This window comes from Neocloeon triangulifer, unplaced genomic scaffold (genome assembly GCF_031216515.1).
Source record: "Neocloeon triangulifer isolate White Clay Creek 2 clone unplaced genomic scaffold, ASM3121651v1 ptg000003l, whole genome shotgun sequence".
In the NCBI taxonomy this organism is placed as follows: Eukaryota; Metazoa; Arthropoda; class Insecta; order Ephemeroptera; family Baetidae; genus Neocloeon; species Neocloeon triangulifer.
In genome coordinates this window covers 2,903,439-2,923,200 of record NW_026775546.1, presented here as the reverse complement: position 1 = coordinate 2,923,200, position 19,762 = coordinate 2,903,439, and the positions used below count along the sequence as shown (strand labels likewise).

General features: G+C 35.8%; 5 protein-coding genes across 9 annotated transcripts; 4 read left to right on the top strand and 1 right to left on the bottom strand.

Moving 5' to 3' along the window:
* Positions 1-747: 747 nt before the first annotated feature.
* LOC132205759 (V-type proton ATPase subunit E-like) lies at positions 748-2,587 on the top strand. Its single transcript, XM_059635025.1, has 5 exons — positions 748-935; positions 1,002-1,177; positions 1,567-1,735; positions 1,790-1,941; positions 2,117-2,587. Exons 1-5 carry the CDS (start codon positions 882-884, stop codon positions 2,265-2,267), a joined length of 702 nt encoding a protein of 233 aa, XP_059491008.1. The 5' UTR covers positions 748-881; the 3' UTR covers positions 2,268-2,587.
* A 558-nt stretch (positions 2,588-3,145) lies between these two features.
* LOC132192571 (uncharacterized) lies at positions 3,146-6,152 on the top strand. 2 transcript variants are annotated; one of them, XM_059612590.1, is made up of 5 exons: positions 3,146-3,282; positions 3,562-3,677; positions 4,061-4,230; positions 4,296-4,810; positions 4,872-6,152. In XM_059612590.1, the coding sequence occupies exons 2-5, from the start codon at positions 3,667-3,669 to the stop codon at positions 5,238-5,240; spliced, it is 1,065 nt and encodes a 354-aa protein (XP_059468573.1). In that variant the 5' UTR covers positions 3,146-3,282; positions 3,562-3,666; the 3' UTR covers positions 5,241-6,152. The 2 variants fall into 2 exon arrangements, with proteins under 2 accessions (XP_059468573.1, XP_059468574.1); XM_059612591.1 differs by having other exon boundaries at positions 3,163-3,372.
* On the bottom strand, positions 5,981-11,461 carry LOC132192572 (mitochondrial glutamate carrier 1-like). 3 transcript variants are annotated; one of them, XM_059612592.1, is made up of 7 exons: positions 11,194-11,461; positions 10,575-10,671; positions 9,127-9,261; positions 8,912-9,061; positions 8,494-8,627; positions 7,924-8,275; positions 5,981-7,762 (listed from the first exon to the last, which is right to left on the bottom strand). In XM_059612592.1, exons 2-7 carry the CDS (start codon positions 10,592-10,594, stop codon positions 7,618-7,620), a joined length of 936 nt encoding a protein of 311 aa, XP_059468575.1. In that variant the 5' UTR covers positions 10,595-10,671; positions 11,194-11,461; the 3' UTR covers positions 5,981-7,617. The 3 variants fall into 3 exon arrangements, with proteins under 3 accessions (XP_059468575.1, XP_059468577.1, XP_059468576.1); XM_059612594.1 differs by having other exon boundaries at positions 10,575-10,664; XM_059612593.1 differs by having other exon boundaries at positions 11,198-11,461.
* A 248-nt stretch (positions 11,462-11,709) lies between these two features.
* Positions 11,710-15,960, top strand: LOC132192903 (enhancer of filamentation 1). Of its 2 annotated transcripts, none has more exons than XM_059613120.1 (6): positions 11,710-11,895; positions 12,168-12,311; positions 12,410-12,535; positions 12,879-12,987; positions 13,224-14,188; positions 14,365-15,960. In XM_059613120.1, exons 1-6 carry the CDS (start codon positions 11,857-11,859, stop codon positions 14,806-14,808), a joined length of 1,827 nt encoding a protein of 608 aa, XP_059469103.1. In that variant the 5' UTR covers positions 11,710-11,856; the 3' UTR covers positions 14,809-15,960. The 2 variants fall into 2 exon arrangements, with proteins under 2 accessions (XP_059469103.1, XP_059469102.1); XM_059613119.1 differs by having other exon boundaries at positions 12,410-12,550.
* A 193-nt stretch (positions 15,961-16,153) lies between these two features.
* Positions 16,154-19,446, top strand: LOC132192540 (ubiquitin-conjugating enzyme E2Q-like protein 1). The gene is made up of 4 exons (XM_059612540.1): positions 16,154-16,290; positions 17,026-17,137; positions 17,873-18,183; positions 18,789-19,446. The coding sequence occupies exons 2-4, from the start codon at positions 17,044-17,046 to the stop codon at positions 19,047-19,049; spliced, it is 666 nt and encodes a 221-aa protein (XP_059468523.1). The 5' UTR covers positions 16,154-16,290; positions 17,026-17,043; the 3' UTR covers positions 19,050-19,446.
* The last annotated feature ends 316 nt before the right edge of the window (positions 19,447-19,762 follow it).

Here is a 19,762-nt window from a genome sequence, read left to right as displayed (position 1 = left end):
TCTTAGATAATATAATAGTAAAAATTTTTTATCACCTTAATTATTTATATTGTTGTAAAAAAATTACGTGTAATTTAACTGATTTAAAATATTCAATCAGAACCTCAAAATTCACAAAAATATCCTCAATCATGATGAATTTTTGTGTTAATTAAAATCAATTAAAATAAACTAACTTAGCATGCGTTAATATCCCCTTTTTGTTTTTGTTTGATGCAATTTCAATTATTTTATATTAAAAAAATGCAACTATTTAAAAACTTAATTATGTTTAAAAATTTAATTTTCAGTGAAATCCTACTTCATTTAATTGCTGCAAATATAGATTTTTCATACATTTTCTATTTTAATAATTACATTTTTTCATGATTTATTTTATAATAAAATATAATTATGTACATTTTTATGGTCTCATGCACAAAGGGTTTTCCCCAAGGCATATCACAGTATTTCTTTGACGCCGCGCACTTTTGAAACAATGTTCTTTTCAATATAAAGAGACGCCCTCGTTTTAAGTGGAGGTCTATTTTTAAGCGCCAATAAAATCAACCAGAGCCAGAAAACACGCGTCATTAAAATAAATATTTCTCTCTCCGAGAGAGCAATACGTATTTTGCTTGGCAAGGACGAAAATATTTAAAGCACACTGCATTCCGCGACCAGTAGGAAAATTTTAAAGCAGTTAAAATATAATTAAAGCAGAGTATATGCGGGTGGGGAAATCGTGCGTCGCGAGTGAAAATGAATGACAAACACCTTGCCGCGAGAGGGACTAACAAACACCTCGTGATTCCGCGTGACCGCTGATAACGCAAACAGTCTTTTAACTCTCTGAACCTGAAACAGCTGTCCCCAAAGGATTTCTTTTTTTTCATCCGGAAATGGTCAGAGGCGAGAGCAAGATGGTTCTCTCCGACGAAGATGTGAAAAAACAGGTGAGAGAATAAAATTTGATACAAATAAAAAAATTTAATTTCTAAAAATACAAAATTTGTGTCCAGTTGGACCATATGACCAAATTCATCGAGCAAGAGGCGGTGGAAAAGGCGACGGAAATTGACGCCAAGGCCGAGGAGGAATTCAATCTGGAAAAGGGAAAACTGGTACAGCAGAGTCGGCTGAAAATTCAGGAGTTTTACGAGAAAAAGGAAAAAACTTGCGAGTTGGCTAGAAAAATGTACGTATTTTGTAAATAATCTGGTAATAATTTTAGCCTTCAAATATTAAAAAATATAAAAAATTTATTTAAGATATTAAAAATTATAAATTATATATAATAATTACTATTATATCTTTTTCTTAATAACCACCGAAAGAAATTTAATTGGGAATAGGAGTGTTTCTTTTTTACTTTTTTTATTATTTTTAAAATGTTTAGGGTAAATAAAATAATTTACATTAAACGTGCTGAATGATAAAAATAAGTTACTTTCTTCTTTGAAATTTTGCTTTTTTTTTAAATTATTGTAATTCGAATAAATTTTATTTACAGCAAAAAATTAAATTGAATACTTGAACTTCCAAACTTACAATTATTTTAATTAAAAAAATAAAAAATTATTCCAGCCAAGGCTCCAACTTCAACAATCAGGTGCGTTTGAAAGCTTTGAAGGTTCGCGAGGACCACATTATGAGGGTGTTGGGGGAGACCCGCGAGGTCCTGGACAGCGTTACCAAGGACCGGGAAAAGTACTCCAAAGTTCTGCGATTGTTGGTTTTGCAAGGAATGCTCCAGGTAAGCAAAACCTTCAATATGGCAAGGGAATAGAAATTTAGGACAATTTAACAGTTTTTGGAGACGGCTGTGACGATTCAAGTTCGAGAGGCCGACCTGGACGTTGCGGAATCGGTCATTCCGAGTGTGATTGACGAATATTCCGATATCACCGGCAAGAATTGCACCATCGACATCGACACATCCAATTTCTTATCCGCCAAAAGGTATCTTTTTTTCATAAATTTGAGACTAAGTAAGAATTTCAAAGTTTTATTAAAATAATATTTACTATATTTAGGTTTTAGTCATTTTTTTTTTAATATTTTTTCAAACTGCTAAATTATTTTTTGGTTTAATTTATTTTAAATAATTATCCTAATTTTCATTTAATTTTCCTAGTTGTGGAGGAGTCATTTTGAAATCTCACGGCAACCGTTTGAAAATCGTCAACACCCTTGAGGCTCGACTCGAACTGATTTCGCGCCAGGCCATTCCAGAAATGCGAAATTCCCTCTTCGGCAGAAACCCCAGTCGCAAGTTCTTCGACTAAAATCTCATTCCAAATTGTTACACTGCAAACGTTCCATTGCGGGGTTTGTTTGAAAAATTGCACTCATAAAAATGAAAAATAGGATTTGGTAGATATGATAATGATAAAAGTAGGTAAAGTTTTTTTGCGCACTACCCCAGTTGCCGAAATTGACATTTATCAGGATATTTTCCTCTCCAGAGAGGATAAAAGTCAATTTTGGCGCAGCAGGGGTAATTATTGTAATTATTTGGGGGACACAATCTGATTAATTTTGCTTATTGTTAGTTATAATAAATAAAGAACGCTGATTCAGTAATAATAAAGAGAATTATATCAACGAAAAACGCTTATTTTTTAGCCTTCTCTTTTTTTTAAGTTATTTCCTTTAATAAGGAACTCTTTACTATATTTTCATAATTTTTACAATATAAATAATTTAATAAATTTGGTAACTTTATTGACCTATGTTATAAAATGTTACAATAAATTAGTTAATTAATAATTATTCAAAAGTGTTCAAAAGTATAAAATAACACCAACATCCTCCAGTATGCTAAAGAAATTTTGCAATATTTTTTAGAAAAATAAATTATTATGGAATAATTTTTTTAGTTTTTTTTTAATGAATTGTAGTCAATGCTGCCTGACTTTATTATCATAAATATTTAAATTGATCATCTCAAACACCAGTATTATTTGTTTTTATTTATTAATTAATCGCAGCAGCATTTTCTGGTGTCATGAGTCATGAAATTATCTCTTCTGTAATTATTGTAATTATCATAATTGGTAATTATGTATTGGTAGTGAGAATTGCTCTGCACGCGCCCACACGCGCCCACACGCGCGCTTTTGCAGACTTGCAGCTGCTGCAGCGAGAGGGAAGAACTAGAGAGCTGACGTCACGGTCACAACATGTCACTTCTTGTCACTTCTGCACAACTTCTGCTCTGCCTTTGTTTTCGTCTAGAGTAGATTTCTTTGGTTGTTTCCTCTCGGACTACAAATTTTCATCCCTTCCGATCATTAGAATGTAAGATAATCCAGCTAGAATTTTCGCAAAATAAGAAAGCTGATGAAGTAATGTAATTAACGACGTGTATTGTGTTTGCTGTTAATTAAGGTAGACAATAATACAAACGTTTAAATTTTCTATCTCCTGCAATTACTTCGAAGCAGTCGAAGCTTATAATTATTTTCGTTAATTGTTGTAAACTCAAATTTAAACTTGGATTTTTCCGTCTGAATAATTTTATATATTAAATATAAAGATGCCTTCGACTTTTTCACGAAATGTTTATAATTTTTCTAGTGCGCCCGGCCTTCAGAGGTGTTATAAAAAACTTTTGATCAGCTTGAAGGCGAGGAACACGCGGTCAGAATAACCTCACATGCGTAAACCCAAGTGAACCTGAAAATGTCACAAAGGTAATTATATAATATAACCTAAAAACTTTGTATGTATACATATTTCATTCTCAACAACAATTTATGCCGTATATATTTAGAAAATATAATATTTGAAAGGATCGTGGAGAAAATAATGCAAATAATATCATATTTTCCTGTTTACCTCAATAAGCAGTGATATACAGGAAAGAGAGAATTAAAATTGAGGCATACATAGATATTTGCAATTGAGTCAAAAAGCACAAATTTTTATATATTATATTAAAATATTAAATGTATATTTTATGCTTTTTTACTGTAATTATTTAGAAAATTCTAGTTTGTAAGTCTTACAAAAATAATTAAGTGTTTGAAATTTTATAGAATTAACTGAACAATAATTTATTATAAATTAATTTCAGCAATGTTGATAAAGATCAGGAGGAGCTTGAAAAACTTTTGAAAATTGCCAGAGAGAAGAGGGCAAAAGTGATCAAGTACCATGTCTGGCCGTTGAAAGAGCTGTGCCTAATGAAAGTAGCAGATAGCGACGAGTGTGCCAAAACCTCTATTTTGCCATATCAATACCTTTGTGAGTTAATTATTTCTCATTGTTCTCATTTAAAGATTTTTCAAATTTATGTATTTTAATTACAGCACCTCTGTTGCAAAAGGAAATCTTGAAACACATGGCGACCAAGCAAGGCTCCAAATATTACGAAAGGCAGACCCCTGCCATGTCCGAATGGATGTTTGAATTGGCGAACCGTCTCTTGAATTGCAATTCAAAGGAATTTGACTTCAGGATCTTTGGTGGATATGACTGGTTAGACCATGAACAAGACCAGAGGATGTGGCAGATACTCATCGACAGGTGTCCGAACTTGGAGAGCATCTTGGATGAGCGGGATGCACGTCATCACAATGACTCCGTTTATTTGAGCAACGTGATGCCCTACCTACAGAAGTTTCGGGAGCTCAAGCACATCCTACTGAAAAAATATGTCTCCAACTCGGATGATTTGACTCAACTTGCTCAGCATTTTCCAAATCTTGAGAGCCTGTCCACCACTTTCCAGTTTATCGACCTTCAAACAATGCAAAATTTGTACCTTCTTCAAAACTTGATCAAACTTGATGTCAATTTGGATGTATTCAACTTCAAAAATAGGGTAAGTTTTTTTCATATATTATTTTTACTAAATGTGATGAAACATTATTTTTTTTGAGCAGTTGGTGATTGACAAGCAGAAGGAATTCGTCAATCACTTCAAAGCAGAATGCACGCAGTACCTGCCACGCTTGCAGTACTGCTCAGGAGGTTGGGGGCAACACAACTCTCTATCGTACCGAGGCAACAGAAGACAGCTCGCCCTAAGAGACATGGAAACTTATGGTGGATTTGACTTAGTGCTTGCCCCCTGTTTGGAAACACTTTCTGTGCTAGGACCTTTTGATGTGAAAAATCATGTGTTGGGAGTTCTTTCAAATCTTACAGTTTTGTCATTGCTTGAAGTGGACGCTTCTGATGTTCCTGATTTGCTAACCCACTATGGAAACAAACTCCATGAACTTTATATATATTTGCCTTTGGATCTTTGAACCATTATGAGGTCATTAAAAAGTGCCCGCGACTGCGTAAATGCCAACTTTCCGAGGAATTGTTGGACAGTGAGAGCACCACTTTCTTTGTTGAGTCTCAAGTGGATGCTAACGATGTGAAATTTATGAAAGACTTCAGTATCTGTTTTTTCTCACGCGATGAAGTCAATTATCCATCTGATTTGTCTGCCCTTGTACTGGCTGCACCAGACTTGGAGACAATAGACATCTCCTCCTTTAAAATTTCCCCTACAGACCTAACTTGTTTAAGTGAACAGCTAGTTGCAGGATGCATTTTGCAACATTTGAAGTCGTTTACATTTGGTTGCTCAACAAACGAGCCCAGCACTTGTTCTGAGTTGCTCAAGTTCATCTGCCTGCTTCCTGTGCACGCTCCTAAACTCAAATTTATTGAAATAAGCGATATAATGGGTTCAGTGTCGGATGAATTTCAAAATCAAGCTGAAAAATCTCTTCTATTTCGCTTAATTGATCAAATTGATGGCTTGCGATCATATACATTTGAATGATGATTGAGCGTAATCCATTATTGTTTTAATATAAATTGTGCCTTAAGTTGATTAGAGAACAATCCATCATTTAAAACAGTTTTTTTTTAGTCCATTCTTAATTTACGTGTATTATTTAATAATATAATTTAAAGTTGATATTTATTAATGTATCATGCGTCATTCTCTTAGTAAATAATGCGTATTTCCCGCCCAAATTACAAATGATGAATAAAATGAAACACGATATTTTCGGTTATGTTACATTTAGGTACAGCAGTTTTATTTTGCGCACTAATTATTTTGGGTTAACATCTGATAATACACTAATTGCATGATTATACTTCTTGTGTTAAGTTACGATAAATAACACACTCAGAAACAATAAAGCAAAACAAATCAATTAATTCACCAACACGTTTTGTTTTTCAGCTCTTTATTGTTCGATTCTTTTATTGTCAACCTTTTTAATAAGCAGCTCAACTAATTCACTTAGCTGCAAACTTTAATAATTAAAAAAAATGGAAGGACTTGGAAATAAAAAGCAAGGCGTCTTTTTCGGTTTGAGGGGCAATTTGGTTGGAAGAGATGATTTTTAGGGACAGTATCAAAATAAAATCATTCAAATTTCTAATTCGTCCTACAGTCTTTGAAAATGCTTTCATCTTTTGTAAGGATGTTAGAAGCCTAAATACTTTTATCTCTGCTCTTGTGTGATATTTTGGAATGCTGCCAAGCAAATTTTATCAATTTAAAGGGTCCAATAACTTTCAGGAAATTAAAACTACATAATTCAAATACTGTCAGATCTTCACCATTCTTATTAAAAATCTTGCTTTCCCATTAGACCCGGTAAATGTTAGCCAAACGAATTTTTCCCCCAAATATAGTATTTAAAATATGCATATTGAAACTTTGAAGGTATAGTAGGGACCCTTTAATTTTCTGCTGAGCAAATTTATGTTTTAAAAGCAAATTGCAGTTGTGCATAGTAAAGACGAAAAAAATTAAAATGAGTGTTAACCTTTTTCCAAGCTCGGTGAAAAATGCAAAAATAATCCTCTAGAAATATGCAATCTTGTGAGTGTAATATCCATCGTCATTATGTTTACAGCTTTACATAAGACTAGAGTGGCTGGGAAAGCAAACAATTTCCCGTTTTTCTAAAAAAAGTCACGCGCTTTCTGTAAGCTGAATGGCACGTTTACAATTATTGACAAAACTTACTAATTTATCAACAAAATCGAGTCAACACAGGAATGTTTCCCTCCTAAAATTTTCAAATAACAATAGAGAGATTAACAAGTGAAATATATAATGTTCCAATTTTGTTCAGGCAAACAACAAAACCGAGTCAAAAAGTTCTTCGATATGTTACTAAAAGTGACAAAGAGCACCTGGCCGTAATAACAGGACCTCTAGGGCTTCGGTCAAAATATTATTTGTTGAACCATACTGGATGGTATTGTAAGTGTAGCGACTCAGCTCTTTACATATCACATAATTGCAGAAGTATATTGAATTAATTAACACTTAACAATTCCCGACAGTATTGATTCTCTCAATCCTTGCGAGTCTGCCGAGATTTATATATCAACATCTAAAACTCTTTATACACTGAGATTCTCTAACCAACCTATTTTCTTTTATCATCTTCAAAGCTGCATTTTTTCTTACTTAACTAAAAAATTTAATATTTTTTAGTGCCGAGATGAAAAGAATTTGGTGCTAATTTTGGTTTATAATGCAGCTTGAATTGACACTGGATAATTGAAATTAGCTAATTGCTCAACGTTAGCTACTCTAAACATTATTGTCATTTCAACGAGCTCAGTTTTCGTCAGCGGAACTGAGGAAGAACAGTGTTTTTACCCTTTGTGGACGCCAAGTAACCTTTCGGCCACGCCCAGGTAGTAGACGGTCTGGGCGATTCCGAACAGGGGTGCGATCACAATCATTCGGCATGCGGCCCCTTTGAAAAATGCAGACGGTCCCTCGTTCTTCAAAATTTTTCTGTAATCACAAGAAATTTCTAAATATTGTGAAGTTTAAATTAAAATAGAAAAATATCAATGCAATTCATTTTGGTTAGTTTGTAAATTTGGAAATTGATTTAAAAATTCTAACTCTATAGGGAATTCCAGTACATTATTAATACATTTAATAAAAATTACCCAAATGCATCAACGATTCCGTTGTACGTCGCTTCTCCCTCAGCCTTCTTGAGCAGCTGTAGTCTCGTCTTGACAACGTCGAACGGATTGACCGAGCAGGCGGCCGTGCTGCCGGCCACGCAGCCGGACAGGAAGGAACACCAGAAGACCGCCTCTCCGGAGCCGTCGCTCCTCCTCGGCCCTAGAGCGTTCAGACGGGCAAAGAGAGGGAAGTAAACGACCGAGAAGGACACGTCTCGCAACATGGTTGCAGCGGTGCCCCTGTACAGTCCTGTGATGCCTTTCGTGCGGATCAATTCCAGGGCGATGGAAGTGGCTGAGACCTTTGGAATGGCGACACCAGTCTGACCAGCTAAACAGTAAAAATGTAAATCAAAAATTAATTTTTTCTTTCTGATATTCTTTTTGTAATTAAAATGCCCTTATTTTTAATAATTGAAATTACAAAAACTAAGGGTTAGTTAAATTTGTGAATAAAAAAATTACTAAATAGTTTCAAAATTTTTTAAATTGATGCACAGAAAATTTAATTAAAGAGTAAAATAGACAGAATAAGACAAATTACTCTACCTGCTCGTGCTTGTGCAGCAACTCGACCAGCATCTTGGAGTTGAATTTTTAATAACTCCATCGGAGTTGTGATTATAATTTGGCAAAAACCTGCCAACCCACCAGCCGCCATCTCACGGGCCAGTGGTAGTTGCCTGAAAACGAAAGCAAATAATTATTTTAATGAAATATTATTTACCTTCATTTTACAGTGAAACGAAAAATGAAGATAAAAAATCAATTGAAATGGTTTATGGAATTCAAACAAATACATAAAGCAAGCCTTGCTAATGAATATTCCATTTTATGACTGATTAATTTTTAATTATTAAAGTAAAAACTTTCATTCCTTGATTTATTTGTTTCGAGAACTAAAACTTTAAATTGTTTTTCCCACCATACCAAAACATTTTAAATTTTTTGATAAACAAAAACCCACTTTGATCCTGTGGAGAGATGGTGCCTGAAGAAATCATTGGCAGCCAATTTGATGGCTTTCTCGGGCGTGATCAGCAGAATATTGACTGCCGAGCCGCGGTACATCCCAAAGAATCCCTCTGCGCTCTTTGTTTTGCGGAAGCAGTCGAACCTAAAGACAATCGAATTTATTATTCATCGGTCATCGCATGTTATAAAAGGGGCGATTCCACTCACATGGAATTGTACATGCGCTCTCCATTGGGACCGATCTGTTGGTTTTGCAGCCGCGTCTTGACCAAGTCCAGGGGGAACACGCAAGACACGCCAATGATGCCGGCAATGCCTCCGTTGATGATTTTCGGCACCAAACTGAGAACAAAGAGTTCAATAAATCATTAACTATTGGATTCAGTCGTAAATAAAAATTGTAAAATTAATAAAATTTTAAATTAAAATTGTCTAAAATTTAAGAATATAATTATTTAAAAATTATTGTTCAAATTCTAGAACAATAAAACTTTTGGAATTTTAGGATTGAGGTAACTTTTTTAAACTGCCAATGAGCAGGCGGAAAAAACCCGTCAGGCTCCGTCAGAGGCCACGCTCTAAAAGTCAGCGCAGCTTTTGTTGCCGTCTTAAATTAGAGTTTAATCGGCGACCAACACCTAGACACAAACCGAATTCCGCGTCTACCACCAAACACACGCACGACGCACGTGGCGGGCAAAATTTTCTCTTGGCAAGAAGATGAGAAGCCTTGAGTGGTTCCGAAAAACAATTTTCTGGGTGCTAAATTGCGCCGACGATCATGAGACTCTCGGACAGGCTCCTCAGGTGGACCCAAGTGATTAAGACAAAGTGTTAAATAAAAAAATACTGGCAAATTATGGCACTTGCTAACAGGGCGGTCGGGTGACAGGCAGTAAACAACAATTCACAAGTCTTGATGTGCAACTTCAGAGCCCGAAAATAGTTTTTAAATTGAATAAATCCACAGAAAAAAGTTTTGAGCTTGCAATGATTTCATTCAAAATTTTTTTCCTAATATTCTTATTTCAAACCATATGGATTAGGTTTTAACATGGAAATAAAAAATAAAGATTTGTATTTATCTTTAAATTTTAATCACTTTTATAAACAGCAAAAATGAATAAATTCAAAAATAATTTTAAAAAAATATGCAAATTGACAATTTCAGTTTTTATTTTTGATTTCAATTTACATTTTTCAAATATTATTTTACTTCAATTTGCATCCATCCAAATTAATTTTTTTTCAACATCTCATTAGGTCTGAAGCTTATTAAAAGAATGAATTAGTAAAATTAATGTTGCTAAAAATAGTAAAAATGCAAATTATCAAGGCCCTGAGAAAGTTTGAGGATTAAACACAATTTCATTTTATTGAAATTTTTGCCGGTCTGCCAAAGAGAATTAATTAATGATTATGGGCGCCCCTATCCCATCCATTTCCAGGAAGCCGCAAATTATCACTTAAGTTTCGGACGTCACTCCGGTGTCTGGTCTGGTTTTTGCCGTAAATGGAATGTTATCAGCCGCAAGGGACAAAAAGGACTAATTTCCTCATCGCACTATCTAAAAAAAATTACCTCTCTCGCAATATTGATTTTTTACAAAAGGTGAGTGAGACTGATACAGTATCAAATAAATAAAACTACTCACGTAAATTGCTTATCACCCATGCTGTCCGCTTGTTCTTTCTTCGCGCTCGTTGACCTTTATGTATTTATGGCTCTTGCTCCACCGCGGCTTCTGAAATCTGGCGAAAATGACCTTCAAGAATAAATGAGCACGGAAAAAAGGGCTACGTCATCGTTCAAAAAAATAAACCGGGCAAAAAATTGAGCTTAATCAACCCTTGCGATTTTTCCTCTTCAAATTGACTTTTTGGTGGCAAATAAATTAAACAAAAAAACTCACCAAAATTTCCAAAATTTCATGGAAAAAAATATATGTAAGACAAAATTGGTATTGTTGAGAAACACGAAATTCAAGGAATGCACATAAAATTTTGACATCTCATTAAATTTAAGTATGCAATTAATATTAAACTAGAATAATCTTGATAAGTTAAAAAAATGTAGCACAGGGATGATTTTATTGATCAAACTTTTTAAAAGGGGTGCGTTGGAGGAAAAATTGGGGTGGACCAGAAACCAACTTCTTGCAACTATTGTCTCCGAAACCTGAGAGAAAATCTCTAATTGGGGCACAGTTTGATCGAAATTCGAATACTTGAAAGTAAAACTGCAATAAATAACGCAATTTGCAAAATCCTCACCTACTTGATGTGCTTTTCCGACAGCGTGGAAGGGCCAATCAATTTTCTAGGCTCTCTACGTCGAGTGTTGCTCCGACTGCTGACTTCGCGGATGGACTAATTTCGGTGCGCCTTGGCGAGTGTGGGTGCCAACTTAGCGGTGCAAATTATGAACGGTTGCAGAATAAGGCGATGTTTGGATCCCGAGACGTGAATTTTTAGACTGTCGTACGACTGGGCGGACCGCGGCAGAGTGTGTTTTTAACCCTTTCTCAAGTCCCCATGCCAAAAATCATATGGTGGCCTTCGGTGCGTAAGTGCCAACCGAACGAGGAATAATAGACCCAGCAAAATGTATTGATCGAAATAAAATTTCAGTAAAATGGCCAAAATAATCGCTTGAACGTAAATAAAAATTGTTTATAATTTAATTTAACCGGCAAACATTCAAGTTGTTGTCATAAAACTTTGAAATACTGAAAATTAATAATTTTGTAAAATTGTATCACGTTGGCTGCACTTAATGTACAACTTGATTGTTTTTTCTCGCAAGTGCACCTCTCTCGTTGACGTCCCGGATTTGCTTGAATTTTGGAGAAACTATGGCCCTGCCGAACCGCTGGTGAATCAAAACCGGGCTCTAATTAATCCTGGAACTGTAAGAGACCCAAAATTTGACTCGAGATGTCGCAGCTGCCCGAAAATTTCGGTCCAAACATGCAGGTGGGTGACTCATTTCATTGAATTGCCATTTTTAGGGCACAAATGAAATCCGTCCTTGCTCGATTACCGCATCAGCAAGCGATTGATTGCATAATTTATCGGAATAATTTTCTATCGCTCCTTTGAAAAAAATATTTTCACCTTTGCTGACTTCAATAAACGTAATTGTAATCTAGAGCAATTTCTTATCGACCGAGACAGAGAACCGCGCCCTCGGTATCATTTGCATTTTTTTTTTATCATAATTTGACGTGCTTTTGACCTCTTTGCAGAAGTGCATGGCGAGGGCTCTTTACGACAATATTGCCGAATCGGCCGACGAATTGGCGTTTCGTCGAGGAGATGTGTTGACCGTATTGGAACAAAACACAGGAGGAATCGAAGGCTGGTGGTTGTGCACCTTGCGAGGCCGACAAGTAAGAATAATTAATTATATTGTCATTCATGCCAGTCTGAATCAATATTGCTTGTTATTAGACATCACATTTAATTTCTCACATAATGTTTTTCTTAGGGTATTTGTCCTGGAAACCGTTTACGTCTAATTGCTGGAGTGCCGGAGGAGTTTTTCGAAGAATCTTCTTATCTGGCTGATGAAATTGCCTCTCTCCAGAGGCATGGAAAAAGACGCAGCTTGCAAGTACAGTCTAATAAAGTAAGCAAAGTAAAGAAATCGCTAAATTATACAGAACTTAATAATTTAAGATTGAAGTTTTATAAAAATAGTAAAATATTATCTTACTGTGAGTAATAATAGTTATAATAATTGTCCTAAAAGTTTGAAAACTTCTTGTTAAATTGGATTACTTGAAATAAATTCTATCTTTTTTAAATTTTTTTTTTTTTTTGACCTGGTAGTATTCTATTTTTATTTTTTATTGCTTCTGGTTGTTTATAGTGATTTTCATTGCTTGCTTTTCTATTCTTCCAAAAGAGATTGAGTATTTGAGATGAATTAAACCACACTTTGTCTTCATTTTTAGGTAGTGACTCCGCAAAGGGTGGGCGACATTTACCTGTACGATCTTCCACCTCACCACACACAGCATTTGGCTGGCAGAAATCACTCTCAGCCTGTTATTTCCTCTTGTGGTAAGCCATAAATTTTTCCCATTATATAAGTTAAGTTTCATCAAAACTATTCATAATTTATTCAAAGAAAAACTTGCTAATTAAATACAAAATTTAACTACTTTTTAATTAATTTTATAATCCTTGGTTGAAGAAACTGCTTGAGTTTCATGCCATTAAAAATATAATAATTTTGTAATTAACATCAATTTTAAACTTTTACTCTAGAAATAAACCACAGTTAAATTTGGTTTCAGGCGAATCTTATGATGTGCCTCGTCCGAGCGCCCTTCAGCAGTCGTATGACACGCCTCGCTCAATGTCCTCAGCCTCGTCTTCTCCGCTGCCCCCTGTGGACTGCAGCAGCTATGACGTTCCTCGTCCCCACGCCCCTGTGCAGACTACTCAGGGCATGGCTTACGACGTGCCGCCCCCAAGGGCTGTTTCACCCACCAGCTCCATTTCCTCTCTAGCCACCAACGACTCAAGCCAGTACGACGTGCCGCCCCCGCCCGTCAAAACCAAACACGCCGCCCCTCCGCCCCCAGCACCAATTCCCTCTTCAATGAACCCGGCTATGCTATTGTACGATGTCCCACCCACGGTTACCAAAGACATCACCACCACCGCCGCCCTTCCCCTTGAACTGACCGCAGCCCTCGAGACCCTCTCCCGGCTGGAGGCAGAGCTGCAGGCCTCCACTGGAAAACTTCTGGGCTTTGTTGCCCCCAACTGGCGTTGCTTGGATCACTTGGAGCCGAGAGTCCTGGACCTCAAACTGGCAGCGCACCGAGTCCGCACAGCTCTGCAAGATTTGCTCCGATTTGCAGAAGGCGCTCTCGGAAACGCCATCAATTCTACAGACAAAGGGTTGGCCCCAAAAATGAACACTTTGCTGCGGCAGCTCAAAACTTCTGACTCGATAATCACCGCAGCTCTGGAAATCGTGGACTGGACCAACGTTTTCCGTGACGATTCTTCAGTTGAGGCTCCGGACGCATTGGACAAGTTGATCGCTGTGGCCAAGGAGTTGCCAGACAACTGCAGACAAACCTGCAGCTTCATCCAAGGCAACGCGCCACTGCTTTTTAAAAGGGACGCTGGTGAGGGCCTGGAGGATTATGATTACGTCAATCTAGAGTCCAAGGCCAGCTTGGCGCGGCAGCATTTGGAGACCAAGGCCAACCTGCCACCAAACCTGAGGGAGCACTACGAGGCTCTGGTTAGTTGCAAAACAGATATATTTGTTTTTTTAAATAGAAAAAAAATTATTTAAAACTTTTTAGAAATATTCTACAGCTATATATCATACGAATTAAAACAATATTCTTAGTTTATATGTTCAAATCTTGTTTAAAATTTAAATAAAAAATACTAAAATTTTGAATTTTCCATCAGGTTACAACAAAAAATGAAATTGAGGTGCCCAACCTTGACCACAGTGACAAGCGGGTGTTGTCCTTCTTCGCTGCGCAGGCTGCAAACCATGCAACCAACCTGACAGTGGCTATAGACGCCTTCCTGCTCACCATTGAGCAAAACCAACCACCAGCCGCTTTCCTGGCGCATGGCAAGTTTGTCGTTCTGAGCGCCCACAAGCTCGTGTCCATCGGCGACTCGGTGCACCGCCATGTTGGCTGCTCGGTTGTGCGCGGTAAGGTGCTGCAGGCCAGCAACTCCCTTAGTGACGCCCTTGCCAGTGCAGTCAACAAGACCAAGAAAGCAGCCCTCCACTTCCCGTCGGTGTCCGCTGTCCAGGAGATGGTGGATGGAGTCGTCGACATTTCGCACCTGGCCAAGGAGCTCAAGGTGCAAATCTCTCAGGCTGCGGCCATGAATTGAGACATTTGCTAATTTTATAAGACTTCCTTCTTACTCTCAAAATTGTACACTACCCACACAGGTTAATTCTCTCATTCCTGAGTGAAAGTGGAACATTTTTATGAATAACCTTGAAATTTGGGAAAATCACAAAAATCATTTGTTTCAGAAAAAATTCAAGGAGTTTTAAAACCAAATTAAGTGGAATCATAATTCTTTGAGGTTCAAATTCTCCCCACATTTGAAGGTTGCAATTTTCCTCAATTTTGACGTCGATCATGAAATTTTGTTGACTTATAGGATAAGAAAATAATTTCAAAAGGTGTGCTCCTGAAAACCTAACAAACACAAAATGTCAACGTTTACAATTTAAAACTTTTTTTTAAATTTTTCGCAAAGTTGCAAACCCTTTGAGAAATGTTTGATATATTTATTTTATTTTAATTAAACTTACAAAGTCACAAGTCACAAATATGTATCAGCCAATAGGTTAATTTTGGTTTTTGAATTAATCATATTAATATTCCAAATTTGTTTCGTTGCTTCCGTTTTCATATTTTACTCGTGCTGATAGACAATACAATTGTTTTTAATTTGAAATTTTACTGTCCATTCCAGTCACGGGCCAATTATATATATCCTGTTTTGATAGTGGAGAACACTCTGCGTTTTCATATTCCTCTCCTTCGCAAACTTGCTTAATCTGCAAGGTTCCAAACGCATTGCATCATGGAAAATACAGTGCTTTCGCTCTAACTGTTGTTGTTGATGTTGGCGTGAATTCCCACACGCCATTTACATATTTTGCACAAAATGATAGTGCAAGAGAAGGAAGATAAACCATATAAGCAGAGAAAACTATATACCTTGCTTTTGATAGTGTTAGAGAAAAATAAGTGTGTAATAAAGACATACACCGATGCATTTTGATTGGAAATTTTGACTGTATTATCTCTACGTGCCATTCCGATTAAAACTGTTTCTCAAAATGCACAAAATAATGTTTTAATATAATTAAAATATAGAAGTCTCTTGCCCTGAAGAATGGAATTTGGTTGTGATGAAAAGTATTCAGATTTTGTATACCGTGTCTCTTTTTACAAGAATGAGAATAATCGTTTGATTATGAGTATCTTATTTGTGTAGGCGGAATAAATTGTAAAATGCTGAACTATATAATGTACTGTTGTTTTTTAATCAGTCATTCCTCGTTGAGTTTTGTTTCAGAAAGTGAGAGTTCATTCCTCATAGAACATAATATAAATTTTACGGACATGCTTCGTATTTTGATGCTTTGGAAGGGAGGAAAAAGAATCGGGTGACCCATAATGCGGCCGAGATCCATTTTCGCGCGCGGCGTTTCGAGTGCTGTGAACAAGGAGAGGGAGAGAAACGCGAACACTAGCCGTTTTTTAGAAAGGAAATTATCCCATTGCTCGAGAGAGGTTCATTCATAAGAAACACGCAGTTACAAAAGTCCTCGCGCGCGCACAGTTTCCATAGGTAAGCAAATTTTCTTGACGATTTTTATTATTTATTGTGGAAGTTTCAAGTTCAACGCCCTTGATTTTTTTCGTTCCGAACTATGACATTGATTTTGCAGAAAGAAATGATGGGTTGCAAAAATCTTAACTCAAATATATTTTTGTTTTGCACAAAATTTATTATCTTTGAAGTTTGTAATCATTTTGAAAAACGTGCTTATCTTTCACTGATTCTGATAGAAAACATTGAACCTTTTTCTCGAGAAATGTTCTCATTGTTTGATTACGCAATCACATTTCTTGTAATTAGATATATTCACTGGAATATATCACGACACATTTAAAAACAACACCATTATACAAATTTATTAACGATGATTCATTCATCTCGCCCTACGTCCACGGCAAAATTAATAATTGCCTAGATCCTTCTTGCCTTCACGAATATATAGAGCAAACAAAATAATAAAGCCCAAATGCGTCTCGTCTCTTTCTTTTGTGCATCTCTCACAATGACACGCCGCGTCTCTTATAACCGAGCCAGAAATAAAACAAAAAAATAATAATCCAGTCCATCCTGCACAATTCGTTGGCATTGAAATTTCCGCGAACGTGTCGCTCGTTTTGTTTTTGTTTTAAGCACGCTGGTTTTTCTCTTTCTCTCTCGTGATGGTGCGCAATTCGCAAATACACAATCTTTTGTTTACTGAAAAAAAAAGCTCGCTGTTGGTGATTTAAATCATTTTTGCAAAAGGGGTCCAGCGAACAAGTAATGGGCAAAGTGCACGGAAAAGTGGAGACGGACATTCCTGACGGGCTCAACTTCAACCAAGAGGCTTTCTACCGACGAATTTTGCTTCCCGAAGGTGAGTTTTTATGTTAAATGTTAAATTATATTATATTTTTTTGCTGATCTCTCGCGAGTTTGCCCGCGGCTTACGGCAGAGGTTGGAAAGATGGAGATCGATGCGCATTAACTCACTATAATCTAATAGTCTAACCGCGAATTGCAGAAAAATATTGCGTAGAAACTTGGATATCAGTTTTCGCTTTGAGAAAGTGCAAATATTGCAAATATTTTTAACTTTTTATTAAAAATGATTTTTGTATGGTTCAAAAACGGTCTGTGCAAAATAACTATTTACTATTTTAAAATTTTTAAACAAATCTTATCACTAATGATAATAAAAAAGTAAATTTATTATTTTTTCTGGAATCTGGAGAAATGTGTTAAAAATATGTTTAAAAAAACCGTTGATAACGAGGAAATGTAAATTTTTCATATCGATGGTAAGGAAAATGTGTAATTTAATAACAATAAAGTTAAAATTGCAACCTTCTGCGAATTCTGCAGTTTTTTAATTTTTGTGATTTGTATACTTCAATTCAAAAAGCTCCATATATATCAAATCTTAACTAAACCTGAAATATAATTTTATTGCAATTATAATAACTCATAAGGCTCCAATTTGAGGATATTAAGAAAGGGTCATATTAAAAATTAGAAGCAAAATCGAAAGAAATAATAATTAATTAAGCATAACAAATGGAATTTTATTTATTTCTAGTTTTAAATAAAGTAAACGAATTAAACTTTTCAGAAAAATCAGAGCAGATCACAATCAAGATAACAGGGCCTGGCGGTGTTGGTGGCACTTCATTTTCCTCGTCTTCGTCTTGTTCGAGTTCCTCGTCCTCGCAGATGGGCACCCCGAAACGTATCAGTCCGATTGTGCCTGGCGCCTCTCTGGAGAACCACGCCATGGTTGTCCAAGCGAAGCGCATCATCAAGGAACTCACCGCCCTGCAGGCGTCGGTACACCTGCGCATCGGCCTAGAACGCAAGGACAAGGACTTCACCACCTGGGAGGTTGAGATGTACCACGTTGATCCTGACTCGGAATTGTGCCAGGTCAATATAATTTTTCAAATTAATTTTAAAATCATCTCATATTCCAATCCTACAATAATTTGTCTTTTTTAATCACATTTTTGGGAATTTGTAAATTTTTATTGCTTAGCTTACAAATTTTGTGATTTATTATAAAATTTAGTTGTCAAGCCCGGAAAACTGGAAATGTCTAATTTGTTAAAAAAAAATTCAAAGTTATAAACTTGTGTTTTTTTTTAATTAATTTTAGATCAATCTTGTGTAAATACAGGTAAATATTTTATACGCAAAGTATTAATAGAAATGTTTTTCACAGTCAGATTATCAATCCCTCAATAACAATAAAAGTTCCAAATTATTTTAAAAGGTTTAAAAACCATAAAGCAAATATCAGTTGTTTTGCACTGAGCCTCCACACTTCACGCACCTTAAAGATCCCTCCATTCGTATGTGAAGAGACAAAATTTTATAATCCGAGTCACAATTGCAAAATTGATGAGTTTTTGCAATTTTGAAAAACTCATCATATTTGAAATCCAAATATTTCCCATCAAAATAATTTGAACTTTGTTGTTGATGGGGATTTTATTTATTTATTTTATTAATTTTGATAAATTTTGTATTAGGAAATGTATTTGAACGGTGTGGACCACATTCTGCTGGAGATGTGCTTCACCAACGAGTTTCCGTACTCGCCACCGACTCTGAAGGTGCTGGCGCCGGAACTGCACGACCCGAGCCACGACCTGATCAAGCGGGACGGCAAAATCAACATGGACAGATTGGCGGCCAGCTGGTCCAGCTACACTTCCATCGAGTCGTTGTTCGTGCGTTTAGAGGTGCTGCTTGCCAAACTCAAGGTCGAGCTAAAAAAGACTCCTTCCTGATCACTTATTTATATTTATTTTATTCTTTGATAATTTATGCAAGAGTCCGCCTATGACACGGCACATTAGAATTGATTAGAATAAGAAAAAGATTAAATTGTCTCATTTCCTTGAGATAAAATTAGGGAAAAATTTAATTCCTCAATAAATTTTGGCAGCAATCGAGATTTCCTGGTTTTTCAGAGCATGAATCAATAAGTTGACCTTATGGCGTTGGCCAGTTATATTATATTTTTAAGAAGTGTTTAGTGGAGTGAAAGTAGCCCATACTTTTGGTGTATTTTTGGAAACTCTGCGCAAAAGTGTGCACTTTCGCGTGGTTATATGCATGACCATGAAAAATTAAGCTCTCTGTATTATCTTGCAATAAAATTTATTGATAGTAAATTTTAATAGATTTGTATGCGAGTTTAATTTTAGCTATTACGGGCGTCTGATTTTAATCAAGCAGTGTAAATCATACATAATATGTGATTAGTTTTAACAGTCCAATGTTCAACGTTAAAATATTTTAAGAAAAAGCAAAAAATGGCAGTGCGTGCATGACAAATAAATTAATTTTGTATTATTGTATAATTAAAAAATAGAAATAAACTACCTACGCTTTCATGTGGTTTTTAATTTTCTCAATAAAACTTCAACTGAAATGTTAAATTCAACTTAATTGTCAATACATTTTGTTATTCAAGGTATTAAACAAAATATTGGGGTCA